The 17,119-nt window shown below is 42.6% G+C and overlaps 1 protein-coding gene across 2 annotated transcripts in view; it reads right to left on the bottom strand.

The window, feature by feature from the left end:
• Positions 1 to 1,469: 1,469 nt before the first annotated feature.
• B3GAT3 (beta-1,3-glucuronyltransferase 3) overlaps positions 1,470 to 17,119 on the bottom strand; it is a 72,309-nt gene continuing 56,659 nt past the window's right edge. For both annotated transcript variants that reach the window (XM_044269981.1, XM_044269982.1), the window contains 2 exons: positions 13,176 to 13,466; positions 1,470 to 3,513 (listed from right to left, as the gene is read on the bottom strand). In XM_044269981.1, coding sequence (XP_044125916.1) covers positions 3,415 to 3,513; positions 13,176 to 13,466 — 390 coding nt within the window. In that variant the 3' untranslated portion in view covers positions 1,470 to 3,414. The remainder of the gene's footprint in view (positions 3,514 to 13,175; positions 13,467 to 17,119) is intronic.

The raw sequence follows: 17,119 nt of genomic DNA, 5'->3' as shown, positions 1-17,119 counted from the left end.
AAATGTGATCTGATCTTCATCTAAGTCACAACAATAGACAATCACAGTCTGCTTAACCTAATAACACACAAAGAATTAAATGTTACCATGTTTTTATTGACCACACCATGTAAACATTCACAGTGCCGGTGGAAAAAGTATGTGAACCCCTAAACTAATGACATATCCGAGAGCTAATTGGAGTGAGGTGTCAGCCAACTGGAGTCCAATCAATGAGATGAGATTGGAGGTGTTGGTTACAGCTGCCCTGCCCTATAAAAAACACACACCAGTTCTGGGTTTGCTTTTCACAAGAAGCATTGCCTGATGTGAATGATGCCTCGCACAAAAGAGCTCTCAGAAGACCTACGATTAATTGTTGACTTGCATAAAGCTGTAAAGGGTTATAAAAGTATCTCCAAAAGCCTTGCTGTTCATCAGTCCACGGTAAGACAAATTGTCTATAAATGGAGAAAGTTCAGCACTGCTGCTACTCTCCCTAGGAGTGGCCGTCCTGTAAAGATGACTGAAAGAGCACAGCGCAGACTACTCAATGAGGTGAAGAAGAATCCTAGAGTGTCAGCTAAAGACTTACAAAAGTGTCTGGCATATGCCAACATCCCTGTTAGCGAATCTACGATACATAAAACACTAAACAAGAATGGATTTCATGGCAGGATACCACAGAGGAAGCCACTGCTGTCCAAAAAAAACACTGCTGCATGTTTACAGTTTGCACAAGAGAACATCGATGTTCCACAGCAGTACTGGCAAAATATTCTGTGGACAGATGAAACCAAAGTTGAGTTGTTTGGAAGAAACACACAACACTATGTGTGGAGAAAAAGAGGCACAGCACACCAACATCAAAACCTCATCCCAACTGTGAAGTATGGTGGTGGGGGCATCATGGTTTGGGGCTGCTTTGCTGCGTCAGGACCTGGAAGGATTTCTATCATCGAAGGAAAAATGAATTCCCAAGTTTATCATGACATTTTGCAGGAGAAATTAAGGCCATCTGTCCACCAGCTGAAGTTCAACAGAAGATGGGTGTTGCAACAGGACAACGACCCAAAGCATAGAAGTAAATCAACAACAGAATGACTTAAACAGAAGAAAATACGCCTTCTGGAGTGGCCCAGTCAGAGTCCTGACCTCAATCCGATTGAGATGCTGTGGCATGACCTCAAGAAAGCGATTTACACCAGAATTCCCAAGAATATTGCTGAACTGAAACAGTTCTGTAAAGAGGAATGGTCAAGAATTACTCCTGACCGTTGTGCACGTCTGATCTGCAACTACAGGAAACGTTTGGTTGAAATTATTGCTGCCAAAGGAGGTTCAACCAGTTATTAAATCCAAGGGTTCACATACTTTTTCCACCTGCACTGTGAATATTTACATGGTGTGTTCAATAAAAACATGGTAACATTTAATTCTTTGTGTGTTATTAGGTTAAGCAGACTGTGATTGTCTATTGTTGTGACTTAAAATGTGATCTGATCTTTATCTATGACCAATTTGTGCAGAAATCCATATCATTCCAAAGGGTTCACATACTTTTTCTTGCAACTGTACATGTATGCTGCAAATAGTAGCACAGAGAGCAGTCCGACAAAGGTGAGATGTCATCCCACTGTCCAGCCTATGGACTCACGCACATGTGCTGTATTACGTCTCCATTTTATACAGAGCCACATGTACCTAAAGCATTTACTGTACTTCTGTATCTCGAGTTTCATACGGAGACATACAAAACTTTTTCTGTTGGATTTTACATGATCAGCATATTCTAGTCAATGGCTAACTATATGGCTTCTGCAGAAAGCAAATCTGAAAGACTGACCGTATTAGATTATACGATCTAGCAGACAACTGTCGGGAGGGAAGCGTTCACCTGCTCGCTAGCAGAGGAAGACTGCTTCTATTACATGCAGTGATCACTAATGCCATCGCTCGTCCCCATACTGACTAGTTGTTTGGCAGCAGCAGACTGCTATTAGACAGCATGATCAGCAAACAAGGATTTGTAGGCATAGTGACCACGCATTTTTTCAAAATCGCATTACAAGAGCTATAACTTATGTTTTTTTCATCAATGTACCTTTATGAGGGTTTATTTTTTGCTTGTGTGTTTAATGCACCATTTTGGATACATATAATCTGTGATTAAAACCAGCTTTCTAGCCTAAACCCCCTTTGTTTAAGTCAGTAAAAAGGCATATTGGTGGTCACTAAGGGGTTAAAAATCTGGACTGACCGATGAATGAGAGTTTGCTCATTCCTCAGATAATCAGGGGCAGTATTAGACTGCATAAACGCTCGTTAACGATGAACTGGGAGACAACCAGCCAGTCTAATACAGACTTTAGTCTCCAAACCCTCTCTTGAATGATCTTCTTATGGTACTTTCACAGTAGCATTTTTTGATTCCGGTAGGCAGTTCTGGCAATGTAACAGCCTGCCGGATCCGGCAAGCCTTTTTTTCCCAGATCCGTTAGACAGATCCGGTGTCATCCTGAATACCAGATCCGGTATTTAAAGATCAAACGCAAAAATAGCTCCTCCTATGTCCCGGCGCATGCGCAGACTGGAAAACCGGATCCGGCGATGCAGCATTTTCCGGAATCTCTATGGAAATTAATGCCGGATCCGGCAAGTGCGATATTGTTCTGGGATTTGGGCCGGAAAAAAATACCTCAACATGCTGCGGTATTTTGCTCGGTCAAATACCGTACAAGGAACGGAAGACATCCTGATACATACTGAACAGATTGCTTTCCATTTTTGCTGGTATTGAGACCTGTTACCAGATTTCAAGACCAGAAAAAAATAACACTAGTACCCTTAGCTGATTAATGACCAAATGAAAGTTCAGCTTTGGTCATAAAAACTTTGTAAGGCGTCCATTGTCTTTAAAGGGGTTGTGCATCTTTGGGGGGAGCATACTTCCCTGCTTCCTGGCACTGGCTCCTTTTCTCCACAACCTTGGCTGCTACGCTGGGCTCCCTGGATGTAAATTTTTTAAGCCACCGTATCAGTGACCTGCTTCCTTGAGTCAAGACAGATAGTCATATGACACAAGGGAAGGTGGTCACCGCTGCGGCCATTGATTGTCTGTCAGCGGCGTCAAACAGGGAGTTTACACCCAGGGAGCTCAGAGGAGCAGCAAAGGCTGTGGAGCGAATAACCAAGCGCTAGGAAGCTAGAAAGAGGTGACAATAATAACTTACTGTCCATGTATAAATCTCTCCCAGTGCAGAAATACTGTGAAGAACTATAGTTTGCTCTTGAGAAGAATGTGTAGTGCATAGAGACTCCAGCAATGCCATTACATGATTTCTGAGAATTTCATATCAGGGAACTGATCTGCCACAGCTGCATATGTGGATCTGCTATCTATTATAAAATACAGTCACATATTTTGTGCTTACATTACACTACAATTTTAGGATCCGATCCCTTCCCCTGCTTCTCCAGGAGGTCTTCTTGCTTGAGTTTAGGTTTTTCAGTCCTTGTGTGCCACACCCAGATCTGTGATGACAAGAAGCATATGATATTAGTGGCAGGTATTAATGTGACCTCATGGACGTAATGTCTTATTATGATAGAGCATAAATAGGTAAGAACTTTGTTAAAAGGGTTCTCCGGGAATTATTTAAAACCGCTGCCAGTAACCTGTCCGAAAATGTGAGCAGGACTGATGACCACCACTTGCAGAGCAGGCCTCACTATACTGTATATTGCTGTACAATAGATGGTAATGATGTGATCCTGTCTATGATGCCATGATGACTGAGCAGCCTAACAGGAAAACTCACCAATATGTAGTATATGCAAGTGCCAAGTACCCCCCTCATCCCCCAGGCAGCGCTGCAAGTTGAGGCAACCAGTGTTGCTCACATTCAAGGATAGGTTGCTGGAAGCTATTTTAAATAACTCCCAGAGAACCCCTCTAATATGGTTTGGAAGAAACTCCCCAATAAATTATTTCTAGTGTCAGATGGCACTAGCAAGTTGTCCAACAGAACTGTGTGCATCCTACTGCGACTATGATGAAGGCGCTCATTAGTACTGTAGGATGTGGGAACTGTAAAAAAAATGAAGTCGACAGTACAGCGCTGCAGGAAGAATGAGCTGTATCACACAATTAGTGGCACTGTCTGGAGCAGGAGAGGAAAGTTCTCGTCAGATCTAAGGTCTGATGAAAAATATGTTTTTCTTAATTTCCACCTCTAAAACCTAGGTGTGCCTTATGGTCCTGTACATCTTCTGGTGTGTGAAATATGGTAATATATTGGAAACAAAATTATTTAACTGTAAGTATAGTTCGAACAAAGACAAAAAAAAATCAAAAACACAATATTTTTTTTTTTTTTAAACCTGATGCAATTTTCTGCTAAAAGGGTGGTATTTAACGCTTTAAGGCCCGGAGGTTTTTTTTCTGCATTTTCATTTAGCGCTCCCTGCCTTCCCAGAGCCATAACTTTTTTTTGTCTGCTCACATAGCCATATGAGGGCTTGTTTTTGTCGGCCAAGCACAGTAGCAGTGCAACTTAAAGGGATTGGCCACCTTGTTCCAAAAGTGCAGTATAGCACTCTATGCAGCGGTGTACACAAATCTCATAAGTCCCCATAGCCTAATTTAGTATGCCTCACACAGTTTTCCAGTACATGTGCATCAACACTCCCAGGCAATGCAGAATGCCTCAGATTTTATTTTATTTTTTAATCAGATAATTTTATTCCCAATTTTTTTCAATGTACAGTACAGACCAAAAGTTTGGACACACCTTCTCATTCAAAGAGTTTTCTTTATTTTCATGACTATGAAAATTGTAGATTCACACTGAAGGCATCAAACTATGAATTAACACATGTGGAATTATATACATAACAAAAAAGTGTGAAACAACTGAAAATATGTCATATTCTAGGTTCTTCAAAGTAGCCACCTTTTGCTTTGATTACTGCTTTGCACACTCTTGGCATTCTCTTGATGAGCTTCAAGAGGTAGTCACCTGAAATGGTCTTCCAACAGTCTTGAAGGAGTTCCCAGAGATGCTTAGCACTTGTTGGCCCTTTTGCCTTCACTCTGCGGTCCAGCTCACCCCAAACCATCTCGATTGGGTTCAGGTCCAGTGACTGTGGAGGTCAGGTCATCTGGCGCAGCACCCCATCACTCTCCTTCATGGTCATATAGCCCTTACACAGCTTGGTGGTGTGTTTGGGGTCATTTCTCCTGTTGAAAAATAAATGATGGTCCAAATAAACACAAACCTGATGGAATATCATGCCGCTGCAAGATGCTGTGGTAGCCATGCTGGTTCAGTATGCCTTCAATTTTGAATAAATCGCCAACAGTGTCACCAGTAAAGCACCCCCACACCATCACACCTCCTCCTCCATGCTTCACGGTGGGAACCAGGCATATAGCGTCCATCCGTTCACCTTTTCTGCGTCGCACAAAGACACGGTGGTTGGAACCAAAGATCTCAAATTTGGACTCGTCAGACCAAAGCACAGATTTCCACTGGTCTAATGTCCATTCCTTGTGTTCTTTAGCTCAAACAAGTCTCTTCTGCTTGTTGCCTGTCCTTAGCAGTGGTTTCCTAGCAGATATTCTACCATGAAGGCCTGATTCACACAGTCTCCTCTTAACAGTTGTTCTAGAGATGTGTCTGCTGCTAGAACTCTGTGTGGCATTGACCTGGTCTCTAATCTGAGCTGCTGTTACCTGCGATTTCTGAGGCTGGTGACTCGGATGAACTTATCCTCCGCAGCAGAGGTGACTCTTGATCTTACTTTCCTGGGGCGGTCCACATGTGAGCCAGTTTCTTTGTAGCACTTGATGGTTTTTGTGACTGCACTTGGGGACACTTTCAAAGTTTTCCCAATTTTTTGGACTGACTGACCTTAATTTCTTAAAGTAATGATGGCCACTCGTTTTTCTTTACTTAGCTGTTTTTTTTCTTGCCATAATACAAATTCTAACAGTCTATTCAGTAGGACTATCTGCTGAGTATCCACCTGACTTCTCCACAACGCAACTGATGGTCCCAACCCCATTTATAAGGCAAGAAATCCCACTTATTAAACCTGACAGGGCACACCTGTGAAGTGAAAACCATATCAGGTGACTACCTCTTGAAGCTCATCAAGAGAATGCTAAAAATGTGCAAAGCAGTAATCAAAGCAAAAGATGGCTACTTTGAAGAACCTAGAATATGACATATTTCCAGTTGTTTCACACTTTTTTTGTTATGTATATAATTCCACATGTGTTAATTTATAGTTTTGATGCCTTCAGTGTGAATCTACAATTTTCATAGTCATTAAAATAAAGAAAACTCTTTGAATGAGAAGGTGTGTCCAAACTTTTGGTCTGTACTGTACATAGTAAAAAAGAACAACCCATCAGAGGATAAAGGAATAGGTACATACAATCCCATTGGACATGTAAAAGATTATCAGGACATTTTCATAGTTCACATCCAACTTTCAATACTAATATTATTACACACCAGAAATACATCCAGGCCCCTCTTGAACTCTTTTAGTGAACTCACCATCACCACCTCCTCAGGCAGAGAGTTCCATAGTCTCACTGCTCTTACCGTAAAGAATCCTTTTCTATGTTTGTGTACAAACCTTCTTTCCTCCAGACGCAGAGGATGTCCCCTTGTCATAGTCACATTCCTGGAGATAAATAGATGATGGGATAGATCTCTGTACTGACCCCTGATAAATTTATACATAGTTTATAGATCTCCCCTCAGGCGTCTTTTTTCTAAACTGAATAATCCTAATTTTGATAATCTTTCTGGGTACTGTAGTCCACCCATTCCAGTTATTACTTTAGTTGCCCTCCTCTGGACCCTCTCCAGCTCTGCTATATCTGCCTTGTTCACTAGAGCCCAGAACTGTACACAGTACTCCATGTGTGGTCTGACTAGTGATTTGTAAAGTGGTAGGACTATGTTCTTATCACGGGCATATATGCCCCTTTTGATGAAACCCATTATGTTATTGGCCTTGGCAGCAGCTGCCTGACACTGGTTTATACAGCTTAGTTTGCTGTTCACTAAAATTCCTCACTCCTTTTCCATGTCAGTGTTAGGGTGGGTTCACACTAGCGTTATGGAGTCCGTTATGGCTTTCTGTTATAACAGGGTTATAGCGGAATCCATAAGACGGAAGGACGGATCCGTTTTGCTGCCCATAGACTTGCATTATGACTGAATGCAAAACGGACGCCTTTAAAAAGCATTCCGTTTGCTCTCTGTCCTAATAGAGGTCTATGGGAATAAAAATGGATCCGGCTGATTTCCCTTAAGCAAGACTGAAAACAAAGTCCTATAGACAAGACTTTGTTTTCCGTCTTGCATAACGGGATCCAGACGAATCCGTTATGTTTTCCCAAAGACTTCTATTAGGATGGAGCAAAACGGAATGCCTCTTAAAGGCTTCCGTTTTGCATTCCATCCTATGGATTCTGTTATGTTCTGTTATAACCCTGTTGTAACAGAAAGCCATAACAGACTCCATAACGCTAGTGTTAACTCGCCCTTACCCAGTGTTTTACCATTTAGTATGTACTGGTGACTTGCATTATTCCTTCCCATGTGCATAACCTTAATTTGTCAGTGTTAAACCTTATCTGCCCTTTATCTGCCCAAGCCTCAAATCTATCCAGATCTCTCAGAATGTTTTATATTTTTGAACACATTTGAACTAAATCTACATCACATTTTCACACAAGTCCTAAAAGTATATAAAGATAACCAAATCAAACAAACATTTATTTATTGAGGAAAATGATCAAATATCACATTTCTGTGAATGGCAAAAGCATTTGAACCTTTAGGATTATTAGATCATTTGAAGGTGAAATTAAAGTCAGGTGTTTTCAGTCACTGGGATGACAATATGTTGTCAGTGGGTGACCTGTTTATTTAAAGGAGTTATCCAGTAATGGATAATGGATTAGCACAGTGCAAACTCTGGTGAGCGCAGCCAGCTCCCGGCAGCTCTCCAAGCACCGTACACTGGCTGTGCCTGATATTGCAGCTTAGTCCCATTCACATCAATGGGGCTGAGCTGCAACTAGCCCATATGACCAACGTATAGTGATGTCACATGGCCTAGGAAGAGGCCGTGGCGCTCATGGAGTTCTGGCCTCAGGTAACAGCTGATTGGCAGGGGTCCCAGGTAACGGATCTTTGACAATCTGATATTGATGACCTATCCTTCGGATAACCCCTTTAAAGATCAGGGATCTATCAAAGTCTGATATTCACAACACTTTGTTAAAGTGTACTACGGAACAAAAAACATCTACGAAGAGTTGTTGATGCTCACCAGGCTGGAAAAGATCACCAAACCAACGCTACAGAGTTTGGACTTCATTGATCCACAGTCAGACTGTAGGCAAATGGAGAAAATTGAAAACCCTTATTACCCTTTGTTGGTGGCTGACCAACAAAGATCACACCAAGAGGTGTAATAATCTGCAAGGTAACAGAAGAACCAAAGGTAACCTCTAACAAATTAAAGGACACAAGAAGACACCAAACAACAATAGTGTGCATGGCAAGATTGCAAGAAGAAAGCTGCTGCCTGTCTTAAGTTTGCTAAAGGTCACCGGGAAAAGCCAGAAGGCTATTGGAACAAGGTTTTGTGGACATTAATACTTCATCCCATCTGTGAAACACGGTGTGGTACTATCACGGTTTGGGACTGTTTACGGTTTGCCATCATTGATGGAACAATGAATTCTGAATCATACCAGCAAATTCTAAAAGAAAATGTCAGGAAATCTGTCCATGGGCTGAATCTTAAAAGAGCATGGGTCATGCAGGAAGACAATGTCAGTAAGCACAGAAGTCATTCTACCAAAGAATGTTTAAAGAAGAATAAAACTAAAGAAAAAAAGAAGAAATGGATCGCACATCTATCCCTGCAAATCTGCAGGAGACAGCACTAAATAGCGCATGTGTACCACCTCCATGCTACACGCTAAATGAGGCATTAGTGTACATTTTGATCAAAAGGCATAAGCCCACTCACCACGCCAAGGTTGCCTCTATGAGTGGGTCCTAACCTAAAATTGGCGTGGCGCTGCACGGCGACCACCTGCGCCATCCCGGCCGGCGGCGGGACCCAGTGGCCAAACAGCACCCCTGCTGTCTGACCATGCCAGACCTAGCTCTGGGCCCCACCAACCAGCCAGAAAAACAGCACAGTGGCCCCTGTGCAGCTCCGCACCATGTGAACAGTTGTCAAAGCTCACCTGCTCTGAAGCTCACAGGAACTCCAACTGAGATCATGATAGGCTAATTTAACGCTTACTACAGAATACTAGGCTAATTAAAATCACCTGGCTAGTGGAAGGAGTGCTGATCCAGGGACAGAAACTCTATGTAATGAACAATTGAAGAAAAAAAGAAGAAATAGATCGCACATCCACTGCAAATGCTATGATCTCATCCCTGCAAATCTGCAGGAGACAGCACTGAATAGCGCATGTGTACCACCTCCATGCTACATGCTAAATGAGGCATTAGTGTACATTTTGATCAAAAGGCATAAGCCCACTCACCACGCCAAGGTCTCCTCAATGAGTGGGTCCTAACCTAAAATTGGCGCGGTGCTGTACGGCGTCCACCAGCGCTGTGGCGCTAACCCGGCCGGTGGCAGGACCCAGTGGCCAAACAGCAAGGTTTAGGTTAGGACCCACTCATAGAGGCAACCTTGGAGTGGTGAGTGGGCTTATTGCCTTTTGACCAAAATGTACACAAATGCCTAATTTAGCATGTAGCATGGAGGTAGTACACATGCGCTATTCAGTGCTGTCTCCTGCAGGAATGCAGGGACGAGATCATAGCATTAGCAGTGGATGTGCGATTTATTTCTTCTTTTCTCTTATTTTTTAAAGAATAAAATTAAAGTTTTGGAATGGCCAAGTCAAAATCCTGCCCTTAATTCAACAGAAATATTGTGGAGGGACCTGAAGGGAGCAGTTTATGGGAGGAAACCCACCAACATAACAGATGTGAAGCTGTTTTGTACAGAGGAAAGGGTAGAAATTCCTCCAAGCTAATGTGCAGGACTAATCGACAGCTACTGGAAATGTCAATTATTGCTGCACACGGGATCACAGCAGACTCTGAAAGCAAAGGTTCATATACTTTTTCTACTCACAGATGTGAAATATTGGAAAATTTTCCTCAATAAATAAATGACAGCATAATATTTGTGACTCATTGTTACCTGTATCTAACTTTAGGACCTGTGTGAAAATGTGATACAGTTTGAGATCAAATTTATGAAAAAATATACAAAATTATGAAGGGTTCAAAAACTTTCAAGCACCACTCTATAGGCAAGTCACTTACAATGCAGTTTACAGCACTTCTGGAAACATTTTGACAAGATGGCCAAACCCTTTAACATGTGAAAATACATCCTAAATGGTCACCGATATGCAAGTTAGTATGCTATTGCAAGGAAAATGTACATACCGTGTTACGATGACAGGTCAGATAGCAATGATTTTTGTGTATGAAATATATGAACTGTTTGGACGACGAATATCTAGGTTGTTAATTTTTCTGTCATTTATCTAGTATAATTGCTTCTATGCAGTCCAAACAGTGCAAACTGGTAAATGTGTTGGAAACCTGCAGCTTGCTGACAAACGTACGGGGCAAAGGTAGAGAAAATCCCAACATGCCTGTACCTGTCATAAAGTAGGCCATTCTTGATTTACAGCATATGTTCACCTTTAAAGAACTTTGTACCGTTTCTATATGGTTATAATCGTCATACAATATTTTTTATTTTTTTATGTACCTCATAGTTTATTAAATGGCATAAGCAAACAATTCATAAAACACACATATTCCTTAAAACATTAATAAAATAAAATCTGGGTAGATTGGGGAAGATAATACACAGAATAAGTGCTCTGGGTGGTAATGGCCTCTGAGTGTTAAGAATAAAAGTACTTGATGTAGATGTCCATCCAACCTTGGTTGGAATATAGTATAAATTGCTTTTAAGGGTATATGAAACCCACAGTGATAGTCTCCTCCGAACATGGAAACAGCAGCGCAGCCGATGAAACACAGCGACTGAATCGCGCCCCGCCCCACCCACCGCCAAGCCGCGACACAAGGCTCCGCCGCCGCGCCAACGCCAATAGGAACCGCGACTCGGATCCGCATCCAACTCGACCCTCTCCCCTCCGTCTCCCAAGCACCGCCCCGCAGACGCGAGCACCGGCACCCAATGCACCCACCAGCTCCCTCCCCAGCGCCGGACCCCGAGCCCAGGTGAGCGCCATGCGCCCCTCCAGTGGCCCCGCCATCGTCATACAATATTTAAAGGGGTTTTCCGGGAATGAATATAATGAAAATACCTAAATATTACTATATTATAAATATATTCCCAAATAACTTTTATTATTTATAATGGCTCGCTATGTCTGGGGAGCAATCATCAGAGGAAACAAAATGGCCACCGTCGTATTAGTAAACACAAAACCTGTCCTAATCACACAGCAGGACAAGTTACTTCAGAGCAATGAGCTAAAGATGCACCTCATCCTCCTCTCTGCTCAGCTTGTCAGGAATTATGATAATGAAAGTTTAATATGATCTGTTTGATGAATGTCTGTAGGAATGGAGTTCATGAGGAGACATTAAGTACAGAGGACAGACAGGAAAAACTAAGGTAATGTGGGGCTGTGGTAATGGAGACTGCATACAATTGTCTCTGTACTTCATGTCTCCCCATGATCTCCATTCCTACAGAGATTCAGCTGAAGATCTTATCAGCTGTATACAGGATCATAATCCCTGACAAGCAGAGGGGAGGATGAGGCTGCTCTTTAGCGCAGTGTCCTGAAGTAACTTGTCCTGCTGTGTGATTAGGACAGGTTTTGTATGTACTAATATGACGGCGGCCATTTTATTTCTCCTAATGATTGCTCAAGAGACTAAAAAAGCCATTATAACTAGTGAAAGGTATTTGGGTATATATTAATAATAAAGTAATATATAAGTATTTCCATTTTTTTATATTCCCGGAGAACCCCTTTAATGACTTTCAGTTAGGTTTACCCTACCATGTACTGTCCTGAGGAACAGCCTGTATTATAGCTCAAAGTGGCATTCACAATTTTGCGGTTTTCATTGGAAACAGTCAACTAGCTTGTCAAACATTGCTAACAGCATAGCGGACATCAGATCAATGTACAATGCCTGCTGAAAAGAGGACACTAGAAATCACTGAAACCAGCACTGTCCAGACAGAGTCAGCAACAAATTGAATTTTAAAAGGTACCCGTCACCATGAAAATACAACATAATCTATAGGCAGCATGTTATGGAGTAGGAGAAGCTAAGCGGATTGATATATAGTTAATGGGAAAATATTCAGTAGAACTTCCTGCTCATTCTGGGTTTTGAGGTCAAGGAGGCGGTCCTATCAGTGATTGACAGCTATGTCTTTATACACAGTAATATATAATAGAGGGGAGGGTGTTAATGACTGACAGGACTGTCTCCTTGGCTTTAAGTCCAGAATGAGCACGGATATAAATGAGTAAAATACAAGTTATACTGAATCTATACATTATATAACAAGCTGCTCAGCTCCTCCTGCTCTATAGCATGCGGCCTGCGGCTCAGACACCATGTTCAAGTTGACAGGCTCCTTTAACTCTTAACACTGCAGAACTGTGAATGCAGCTCCAAATGGTAATATAGACAGCAACTGAGCATAAATACAAGAGAAGACTGTATTAAGGGGGTATTCCAGCATTACACAACTTGTTTACTTTTATCCAGGACTATGCTGTTACCTACAAAAATAAATCCACTTCCAACCTGCTCTGGTGCAGAGGTTCCTCAGTCACAGAGTCCTGGTGCCAATCACTGGAGCAGGGCTGAGAGGAGCCTCTGTCCTGGATCTGAAAGGATTTTTTTTTGCTTGGGTACAGTGTAGTACTGGCCAAAACCTCTTTAGAGAACTGCAATTAAAAGGGTTTCCCACTAAAATCTGATCAGAGTCTGATCATCTGACCACTGGAATCCCAAGAAATCTTGAGACTGGAGGTCATGAACTTGTACGCGAGTATGAGTTAAAAACGATAGATAAGTAATTGTATGTCTCTATGTGCTAATACAAACCTTAGTACAATTATTTGCTTTGGGCTCCAATTCCCCAACTGTCACCAATGATCCCAGAAGGCTGCTCTCCAGAAAACCTCTCTCTGCATTGGGGTCAAACTGTGTGTTTGGATGACTCAGCAGTAGTGATAACGACACTGCAAATCCAGCCATGTCCATAGGAAATGGTCTGTGTGTCTTCCAGGCTGTATGAAAGCCAACTACTTTACCACCAGTCACCAGTGGACCTTCATAACGGAGCCCTCCAACTAGTCCAACTGGCCAGACAGATACTTTTTGTGTATGACGCATCTACAGAAGAGAAAAGAAAGTCTGTGTGACTTCACAGGAAAGCAACTGCAATCAAAAATTTTATAGACCGACATGTAAGACAGAGAAATATGATGAAGAACATTTAATTCACAAAAAACACCAGGTCCCTGGAGGTGTTCGAAGTTTTTTTTTTTTTTTACATTCCCTCCCCTGCCAGTGGTACCTGTGAAGAAATCTATACTTACATGCGCCCAGATACTCCCTTCTGGCACCGCAGTTCCCAGGCTGTCTTCAAGGACCTAAGAATCCCCACCTGTCAATTCTGCACAGACAGGGTCATCCATGTGGAAGTTGACAGATCAGGACCAGATATCCAGAGAAGACAGCCCATGAAGCGGGAGTCAGCACATAAGTATAGATTACTTCACAACTACCACTGGCTGCGGGGGAAAGAAAAATTATTGACAACCTTTTAAATAGAAGGTCCTTTAATGTTAAATTAATAAAAATGTATAGAGCAATTTGCTCAATCAGGCAACACTGGGCATCATTAAGAATGGCTGCCATATAGCATCCAGGAGGGTTGTCACTCAGATTTCCAACCTATAGATAACACGTTATGGAATATACACTTTTTTCAAGTTTGGAAAAACTGCAGTGTAGTACAGTATCAGCAAATATCACGTACACTTTGTAGATCTTTTCTGTGCAGAGCATGCCAATTATGTAGTTTGCTGTTTTTGCTGCAGATTTTTTAAATGAATGGTGAGATCTGCAGCAAAACCAGATCAAATCCCCACCAAAAACCGCAGTTAGAAATTGTGGTTTTTGGTGCGGTGTGGATAGAAATCAGCATGGGAATCTCATGCAGATCTTCTGAGCATTCACCTGAATCAGCCCTGAATCTTCCAGTGAAATTAGTGAGAGGCATAAAAACAGCTCCATGTTTTTTGTGAGTTTTCCATGCATTTTTTGGGGCAATTCTGCATCAAAAACCTGAAGCTGAAAATGCAGCTTTGTATTGAAGTGAACACCCATTAGTTAATTTTAAAAAAAAATAAGAAGCATTAAACAATTTTTGATTTGGCACTGATTTTTTTTAAGCGTGTTTTTCAAAATCAGCCGTGTGAACTGGCCCATCCATATCCATATATGCTTAAAGGGGTTATCCCGTAATATATAATGATGACCTATCCTCATGGACCAGCTGTTACGGGGAGTCGCAATGCCCCTATGGGGATAGGTCATAGTAATGCTTGGTAACCAGTCCTGAGTGAGCAATAACGATAGCTACTACAGTTTAACAGAATTTTTAAAGGGAACCATGAAAATGCAATGTAATCTGCAGGCAGCAAGTTATAGAGCAGGAGGAGCTGAGCAGACAGTATCAGCAAATATCACGTACACTTTGTAGATCTTTTCTGTGCAGAGCATGCCAATTATGTTGTTTGCTGTTTTTGCTGCAGATTTTTCAAATGAATGGTGAGATCTGCAGCAAAACCAGATCAAATCCCCACCAAAAACCGCAGACTGCTATATAGTTTATGAGAAAGGATTCACTAAAACGTATATTTTACTAATTTATGTCCGTGCTCATTCTGGGCCTTGAAGTCAAGCAGGTGGTCCTATCAGTGATTGACAGCTGACTGACAGAGGGAAGGCTGTCAGTCACTGATAAGACAATCTCCTTGACTTTAACCCTTTAGTGACCACCCATACGTGTTTTTACGGCGGTCACTAAGGGGCCTTAGGGGGGAGTGGCCTGACCGGCAATGTAAGAGGATGTGTGCGCTGTAGCTCCCGGGCAGCGTTTGAGAAAATCCTTCACCATCCTGTGGCTGTGGTGAATTAAAATAGCCAGGCACCACCAATATCCTAAAGGGAACATCTCTGTAACCCCAGGCCAGTATGACCTGCTCGGCAAGAAAAGAAAAGGAGGCGTCTGGACCGACCCCGGCAAAACAACATGGTGCGGCCGCATCTACTAAAGCGGCAGAGGTTGCAGCGCGCCTGGAGCAATATGCCCGAGTGTCCCCCACAAAAGAGGACCCTGCACAAGAGGGCACTCTGCCTGGGGAGATAGCGGACCAAGCGGCAGACTCGGCTGATCCTTTTGCAGAGCGAGGCTCCTGCTCCCAAGATGGCAGATCCCACGTGGAGGAGCTGAAGGCAAGTGAAGGGTGGCCCCCACTGAGCATGGCTCACTGCACAATGCCTATGTACAACCCTCTACCCCCTCTATCCCCACACTGTCACTGCTGACCGATCCTACTATCAAGGACATATATGCGGCCGTGCTCCAATGTAGTGCAGCTCTGATGACCCTTAACACATCCATTGGGTCCCTCCAAGAAAATTTGCCCTTTATTAGACAAGATATCAGGAAAGTTAATGAAAGAATCACTGAAGCGGAAGGGCGAGTAAGTCTCCCCTATGAAACGTGATCTAGCTAAAGTAATACACAACATCACCCTCCTAATAAGTAAAACGGAGGACTTGGAAAACAGATCGCGACTAAATAACCATCGCATTTTGTGGGTCCCTGAAAAAGCTGAAGGGCCCCATGCTGTCCAATTCTTTGAGGATTGGTTTAGAAAGATATTTTGGGAAAGACTCTCTATCTCCCTTCTTTGCTATAGAGAGGGAGCACAGAGTGCAGTTTCACCCACCGCCGCCGGGTGGCCCTCCTAGACCAATGCTAATGAGGATTTTACATTTTCAAGATAGAGATACCATTCTCCGCAAAGCAAGGGAGCACCAGAATCTATCTATGGCTGGACATAAAGTTTCTATCTTTCCTGACTTTTCAGCAGAGGTGCAGAGACGCCGTGCACGATTCCTGGATGTTAAAAGACGCCTACGATCGCAGAATATACAGTACTCCGTGCGATATCCCTCAAAGCTCCGGGTAGTGTTTAAAGGAAAGACCCACTTCTTCGAATCCCCGGAGGACGCCAACTGTTGGATTGAACAAATGGAACCCTCTTCCTCCGAAAGTTACAAAAAGGACTAATAGAAAAGTGGAAAACGCTGCACCTGGGACTTCACTGAGGAAAACCTAGAGGACTCTGGGGACGGGCGGATAAGTATGTTTCCTAATTGTTGAGAGCCCATTCTTCTAGTGTCGCCACAGTGCTCCAGAGTAGCAATCTGGTGACATCTTATAACAATGACTTTAGTAGCCATACTTGTGCTGTTGATATGTTTAGTTGAACTACCAAGAGTTAACTGTACCAAAAAGCCATTGGTCATAATGTTTTACTGCTGCCCAGGTCTCTATTACTGAGATCTGTTCCGTGAATGCGGATATGTTCTTGCCTTCTATGTTGCGTGTTACAGGAACTTTTCCTGTGCCTCATGTCCTGTTCTGAGACCACCAAAAGTTAATTTTTGTTGGGGATATCATGTTCATGGTTTAATTAGGGTTAGGGCCTGCAGATAGAAGATGCATGCAATTGTTCTTTTATTGCCTGGTAAACGTCTTATCTTGATGCCTAGATCTTCTTTTCTCTTATGTCTTCCACGGGATGATGCCGGATAAAACTCACATTATAGTGTGGAATGTTAGAGGCCTGGGAGAGCCTACTAAACGCCAAACGTTTTTTATGGCCATTCAAAAGTATCAGCCAGCCATAATATGCCTCACTGAGACTCGCTAGGCTAAACAATCCCATAGGCTGCTTCATAAACCA

The sequence above is a fragment of the Bufo gargarizans genome, chromosome 10 (genome assembly GCF_014858855.1).
Source record: "Bufo gargarizans isolate SCDJY-AF-19 chromosome 10, ASM1485885v1, whole genome shotgun sequence".
Taxonomy (NCBI): domain Eukaryota; kingdom Metazoa; phylum Chordata; class Amphibia; order Anura; family Bufonidae; genus Bufo; species Bufo gargarizans.
This window is presented reverse-complemented; position numbering and strand designations above follow the sequence as displayed.